This window comes from Monopterus albus, unplaced genomic scaffold (assembly GCF_001952655.1).
Source record: "Monopterus albus unplaced genomic scaffold, M_albus_1.0 scaffold434.1, whole genome shotgun sequence".
In the NCBI taxonomy this organism is placed as follows: domain Eukaryota; kingdom Metazoa; phylum Chordata; class Actinopteri; order Synbranchiformes; family Synbranchidae; genus Monopterus; species Monopterus albus.
Window position 1 is genome coordinate 158,840 of NW_018128314.1, and position 7,535 is coordinate 166,374.

General features: G+C 40.2%; 1 protein-coding gene across 1 annotated transcript in view; it reads left to right on the forward strand.

Annotated features, from left to right (window-relative positions):
* Positions 1 to 6,998, forward strand: part of hs3st3l (heparan sulfate (glucosamine) 3-O-sulfotransferase 3-like) — a 13,952-nt gene extending 6,954 nt beyond the window's left edge. Inside the window, exons 2-3 of the mRNA XM_020587017.1 lie at positions 4,481 to 4,710; positions 6,391 to 6,998. Coding sequence (XP_020442673.1) covers positions 4,481 to 4,710; positions 6,391 to 6,779 — 619 coding nt within the window. The 3' untranslated portion in view covers positions 6,780 to 6,998. The remainder of the gene's footprint in view (positions 1 to 4,480; positions 4,711 to 6,390) is intronic.
* The last annotated feature ends 537 nt before the right edge of the window (positions 6,999 to 7,535 follow it).

Genomic DNA, 7,535 nt, shown 5'->3' on the forward strand with positions numbered 1-7,535 from the left:
TGCACATTCCTTGCTGTCCCCAGTTGTACAGCATCCACACCTGCCTACGTGTGTTTAGCCTAAGCCCCATAGGATCAATAGCCAGCGGCCTTGTCTGGTTTGAAGGAATTCACCAGGGAGGCCTGCTGAAATATTGGGAAATGGATGACAAAAGAGAGGTTCCTCAAAGGCAAACAGAGGCTTATTATGAGTGGGTGGATTTATCCTTGTAATCATCATAGTGGATATGTGATCTCACAGTCAGTAGTAAATGAGCAGTGTAAAGTTGTTGCTAAAACGGGTTTAAACTGCCAATTAATTCAGCCATTTTATTTATTAATTTTGAGGGACTTCCTCAGTCACACATGGTGTTGCCAGCTGCTTCTATTCACCTGCCAGTGATCAAGGCACTGGAGGTAGTCTTGCCCCTTCTTTCCTCATTTTCCTCCCCTGTCGTGGCACCAAGACCAACCAGTAGGAGTCACTGGTGCAGCAACAAAGAGAAGATCCCTCACTGGCATCCTACTGGTGAACATGTCTAATAATTACTTAAACCTTATGTGGTAGAGGTGGCCAGGAACTTTATACCTGTCCTCACTGATGCTGACAACACTGGTCTGTTGTACATTTCAGATTTCTTGAAATGTGCCTGTGAAAGTAATTGAATGTCTTCTCAAATACCAAAAGTGGAATTAGCTTGACATTTGCTTACCATTATAAAACATATTTGGAAGGCAATTATGCTGCACAGTTGGGTTAACAAAGCAAGTCCTGTTAATTTCAGGAAATTGCAGTTCATGTTTTCCTAATATCAAGTGCTGAACTGTTGTTTTTTAGCTATGACCTTAATCTTTTCCTGACCCTATATACTTAGATTAGTTTTAGTTGCCTCAACATTACCAAGCATTAACAAAGGAGATTGTAAATCATGGCTTGTTTTTTGGAACAGTTAATATAAGAGCTTCTATGTATGACATTTTAAAATCACCTATCATCCAATGGAAGTTACTTCTGTGTACACATAAAATCTGCATACATGAACTGACTAAACTCATTCACACAAAGGAAATGTCCCTTCACTTGTTAGACATATTTATATTTTTATTTAATAAAAAATAAAATCCAACCATGAATAGGCTACCAGGAGTAACAGAATGTTAACTACTGCAAGTTTGTCTAAACAAAAATATACATACACTGACAAAACAATTTCTCATGTCACACAATATGTATGTGTGTAGGTATGTGGATAAAAATGTAAATCTATATTTACCCAGATCATGACAAAATACAAATAAAGGTTGCTGTGTTCAACAGTAACAAGAATGAACACCAAAATATTACACTGCTGCTACTATCCTTTGACTCGCTGAGGTTGAACTCAACCAGTGACATGAATTCAGAATCTGAGAAAAAAGATGCAGAATTAAAACTGCAAGCTGCATTGATTCAGGGATGAAGCTAAAGTGAAGTTATAAATGTTGGCCTGAGATAACAAACTAGGATAAGGGCATATTTGGTTAGTAGAAAAACTAACAGCTATTTTGTCTGTCAATTACTGCATCTGTTCTAATCTCATAGCAGAAGCATATTTATAATGCATGTTTTTCCCATAGTGCTCTTAGGGGCAGTAATTAGCTCTTTGTGCTTAGGTAATGGTATGGGGCTCTTGGCTCCGAGGCTATTCACGGACCGCTAATGGAGACGCATTTGTATTCACTCCCAACGTTCCTTCATCAGTCACCCACCCCTTTCATTTAAGACAATGCTCTGAGACAGCTGCACAGTTGGATGAGGACACACATTTTTAAAGGGTCTGATAAAAATGTCTATGTAGTGTTACTGTGGTGTGTGAGCATGTAATTAAAAAATCATTTTGCATCTTTTTAAAAATGTGTTATATAATGTGAAAAAGGCATGACATCAAATGTTTGACTAATGAGTACATAATGCGTGTACGTTGGTGTCTTGCAGCTTGTATAGAACAGACTGTGTGGCTCCTCTAGCTCCCGGTATTGGAGTTAAGAGGGAAGTCTTCAAGCTAAGTGGTGCGCTAATCAGGTCAAATGAAATCGCTTTCTTTGTGAGTGTGTGTGTGTGTTTGACAGCTTAATATAAGTAGGGTGGAAGTATTGACAGGAGGTTGGGTTGCAGGTGCATCAGAAACTTTAGCCAATACCAGAGGACAGTCGGGGCATCCTGTCCTTACTGTATCAGTTTTGTGTCCCACCCAGTCTCTGTTCATCATTCTTATAACTCTTTGGGGACATTTTCTACAGAGTCTCTGTTCTGTGATACATCCCTTAAATATGGGACTACATAAAAACAAGGCAATCTCAGTATTTGCTCATGTGTTTTTTTTTTCATTATGAAAAAGGGACAAGAAATTCAAAAAGCAAAAAAATAAATACATTTTTTTGCACTATGAAACCTTTGGTAAGATGACAGCAGTAACTTAATAGCCCTGCCAAGCGTTTTAATGTTTTTCAGCTGGTTGTTTTGGTTTTGCAGCTCGCTATCTTAGTGTTTTGTTTCACTCTTGTCAGCCTTGTTTCTAGCCAAAACAACTGTTTCAATAAAGCCACAACCCTATCTGCCCAGTGCCACACAACAGACAACATTTGTGACTAGCTTTGACACATTTAGCAAAAATTAAAGAGATAAAACATTGGTATAGTCCTTTAAGCTCCATTTAAACAAGCAGAGATGCTGATTCAGAGCTGTGTATGACCATACCACTGAGGCGGTTTGTGTTCAAGTCAGTCAGGTGTGTGGCAGGTGTGTCGGCAGATGTCCCTAAGTCCTCCAGCAGGTCTCGTGGGGCCTCTGGAGTCATTTATCGCTAAATGAGTCCCATCTGCTGGTCTTCTGGTGTGGAGGTGGAGGTGAGCAGCTGGTCTTCTGGTGTGGAGGTGGAGGTGAGCAGAGTGAGAGATGCATTCATGAAAGGGCTCCAGCGTTTATGTAGCACAGCTGTCACCTGCCCATGTGTCTGGATCACTGGAGAGCTACTGTATACACAGTGTCACTGGTCAGTCCATCAGAAGACGATACGTGTCAAAGTGACTTATTAGGTTTGTATGAGAGGGTGTGTGTGTGAAGTGATGTGGCATTACACAGGGTAACCTCGCTTCATTGTTGTTGATCTGCTCATGTAATGCTCAATAAGAAGTGTATTGTATTTCCCAAAATGTTGAACTATTCCTTTAACATTGTTTTTTCTATACTGTGTTATCATCTTCCATACTAGTCAAAAATATATTTTATGCTGAATTAGGGAGAAATTTGTATAAAATAAAACCGCATGTTTTCATTTTGACATCAGTTTATAGTTGCCTACATTAACCTTAGTACACACTATGACACACTAAAAACTAAATATACCTTTCTATACATAATAGTATAGTTGTCCCATGCACACTGGAGTTTAAATAATAAGAGTAATACTTTATACTTTTAAGTTTAACAATTGGTTTGGTTTTGCACAAACCTGTTGTCAACTGCAGCTGAAATGAGCCTTTAGGAAACACTGAATCACTTCTGTTTGAGCATTATGACTCACACACATAAAATAACTGTGGTTCAGTGGGTAGAGCAGTCATCTCCCAACCAGAAGGTCGGAGGTTTGAATCTCGGTGCCTGCAGTCCATGTGTTGAAGTGTCTTTGGGCAAGACACTGAACCCCCAAGTTGCCCCTTGATGGTTAGAGCCATCGGTGTGAGTTGGTGCCACAGATGGCTGCCATCAGTTCTTAACTGGAAATAATTTCCTTGTGTGTAACATACTTGGCCAAATAAAGGTTATTTATCCTGATAATACAGTAGCCTATGGTATAATTATTTAGCTAACTAATTAGAATGGTCATGTATGTCGGCTCATGTGCTGTGTCAAACAAGATAAATAATAAAGTTACTGTGTGTCAGGATGTACACTGCTTTCAAAACAGAGACTGCAGGAGAAGTGCAAGTATCATGGACCATCCATTTAAACTGGCTTAATCACATTAAAGGTTGTATGGACCTCTGACACAATTTAGAAGTAGCTTGACCTATCAGCCTATTGGTCTGCCTCACAGTACTAGGATCACGCACCGATGCACATCTGGTGCTCACACAGGTTTTTGAGTTGTGTGTTTTGATCAGTTACACAATGATAAGTTGTTCATTTTATAGTCATACAGTTTAGTGATGGGTCAACCTGATGTTCAAAGACAAGTGACTGAGTGAAGCTCAGATCATCCTCCAGACGCTGATAAACACAGGCCCAGATGTAATCAACAGCAGTGACACACTTGGGGGTGGCATATTGGAGCAGTGGTTAGTACTGTTGCCTCGCAGAAAGACGGTTCTGAGTTTGAATCTCACAGCCAACTGGGGCATGTTTGCCATATGTCTGTGTGGGATTCCTCCGGGTGCTCAGACTTCCTCCTTCAGTCCAAAGACAATATTTTGCCTGTATTTTTTTTTCTATAAATAAACACACTTTTTTTCTGTACTTCCAGAAGCATGATGCCCAAAGCCCTGGATGGCCAGATTGTTATGGAGAAGACACCTCGCTACTTTGTTACCGTAGAAACGCCAGCACGGGTTCATGCTATGTCACAGGATGTGAAGCTGATTGTGGTCGTCCGTGACCCGGTGACCCGAGCTATATCTGACTACACACAGATCATCTCCAAGACCCCAGACATCCCTCCATTTGAGAACCTAGCCTTCAAAAACCGCAGCACAGGTGCTGTATGATTCAGATTCTCCAGATGCTTTACCCTTTAGCTACCCCATGTTTTAAAGAGACATGCGACATGCTAATGTCACTGTTAGTGATATGTGTTTCTACAAAAACATACCTAATTTTAGACACTTTATACTGCATATATATAATTCTTAATGACACATATGTGTGAAAAGAAAACAAACTGGACCAGGATAGAAATTCTGCCGCTGGTAGATGAGACAGAGAAATGATGAGTGTAGTTTATTGACAGTTTTGAGAATAAAGATGCATGGGAAGTGACTGCAAACAATGCCAGCTTTATTTGTGTTGTTGGAGCTCTGATACATGCTAAAATAAATGTAAATAGCAAGCTAAAACCATCCTGTTCTGAATTATTCTTACTGCCACAGTTAATATATTATTCATCATCAATGATACTTTGTTCAGACTCAGACATGACTCATAAGGTGTGGGATCTACTCTGTAAAAACTTTAGAGAGAGAGCATTCTGAAGTCATATGAAATTTGATCATTAACTTAAAGCTGAAGCGTAGCCCAGAGGGAGAGACATGAAATAAAGATACCGTGTGAGATAAAAGAGACAGGTTCAGACGAAAGGAAGTTAGTTACAGCACGGACAGCAGCTGCAGCAGCGGCTCATGCAGACAATTAAGGTAGCACGTGTCATAACTAAACACACAGGCACGACGCACACATTTTTACATTCAGTGTGACCTACACTTTCATCAGCTATATCTTGTCCATCACAACTTAATTTCCATTTACAAAATAAATGTAACTGTAATCAGTTACTGAAAAAAAGTAATTAATTTACAGCTACTAATCAAAATATTTGTTTTTACAAAGGTGTTAGATCTGAATATATTCTTTTGAGTAAAAAAGCTTATAATACCATTCATTCTGTTGCTCCACCTCTTCGTGATGCTGAATGCCTTGTTTTGGGATATTTCTTTTGGACAACGCAGGTCAGACCTCTGAGACTAATTTAAGTCACATCATCAGGGGTAGGACAGCTTACAAGGAGCTGTCTCTGTATCACTTGTCTCGGCCTTGCCGGCTGCCAGCAGCCGGGGAACCATACAGCACGAGACAAGTGATCAGAAGTAGGTTTGGTTGGTGCTCATCCAGTAGGTTACATGTCTAACAAACGTTTGACAGTAATAAGTGTGGTTGTGAGGTTTAAATTTTTGTTAGGACTTTTCAGCTTTATTGCCCAGTTTAAAACATGTTTTAGAAATAAACTATCAAAAAGTAATTAAAAGTAATAAGTTGCATTATGTGATGAAGTAATTAATATAGTTATGTTAGGTATTACATTTTTAAAAGGGTAACTAGTAATCTGTATGCTATTACATTTTGAAAGTCCCTCTCCCAACACCGGTGGTTGTTGTCTGTACATCCATGGCTACACTGCAAACAGGAACTGCTCATTTCCAAGCAGATTCAAAACAGGTGAGCATGATTGTCCAATAATTCAAAGAAAGACAAAGAATAATAACTGGAGTTACAATATTCAGAATATTAACTCATATTAAAACAAACATATTTCAGACTGTGAAACCTGGACCAGGCCAATGGCCAAAGGATAACAGCTTAAATGAAGGTGAAGACTGGAGATGATGGTGACAATATGGTGACTTTGAATAAAGACTCTTGGCAAATCTCTGTTGTCTCTAGGTCAGATCGACTCCCTGTGGAGCCCACTGTGGATTGGCCTGTATGCCCAGCACCTGGAGCGCTGGCTGGCTTGGTTCCCCAGGACTCAGATCCATCTGGTCAGTGGAGAGAGGCTCATCTCCGACCCGGCCGGAGAACTGGGCAAAGTCCAGGACTTCCTGGGCCTCCAGAGGATCGTCACAGACAAGCACTTCTACTTCAACAAAACGAAAGGATTCCCTTGCCTGAAGAAGCCGGAGGGCAGCAGTAAACCTCACTGCCTGGGGAAAACCAAAGGCAGGATGCATGCCTCCATTGACCCGGAGGTGATGCAGAGACTGAGGGATTTCTACAAACCACATAACCAGCGCTTCTACCAGATGGCAGGACAGGACTTTGGATGGCAGTGACCCTTTGACTGTGGCTTTGGTCACAATTACACTGCTTTGGGTTGAAGCCTGTGCTAATCTTTCATCAGATAGAAACAGATGCAAAGACTCAGAACACAAAATTTTCCACATCTGACCAGCAGAGCAGCATCTCAGACACTTGATAAGAAAAATCCAGAGTCAGCACATTCACCTGTACCAATCAATCATCTTGATCAAGTATCTGGGTGTCATTTTAAAAGAGAAGATTGTACTAACAGTTTGTGCAGCATAACAAGAGTGTCCTCTTTCAGCTTTCTCATTCGGTTGTACAAATAGTCCTACACCGGGGGGTTAAACAAAGCATTTATGTCAAAGTTGGTTATAAACTGTGGTTGCTATAGGTTACATCTGTATAAAAGCTGATTGGTGAAACACATAGTGTAGCTTTTTGTGTCTCTGATCTACAGTTTAGTCCTCTAGTTGGTAGGCTGTAGAGCAGACACATCTTCACATTCCTGAATTTCTATAACGTTTTTTCTTTACCTGTTTGTTCTTCAGTCTCACTGCTTAAGAATTTAAGGGCAATCAATGCATACATATTGAGTATCATCCTCCAAGCATTGTTCTCAAGAAAGGGGGGATAAATCTTTTATGTGGGTGAGCGAGAGAATCTTTATATGAGCTCAGATTTGACTGAGTGGTTTTGTATTCTTGAATAATGAATGTGGATAAATGGATGTAGCAGAACTGGCCTGGATCACATGCCTTTTTGCCTATTGCTGCATTTATTTGTCC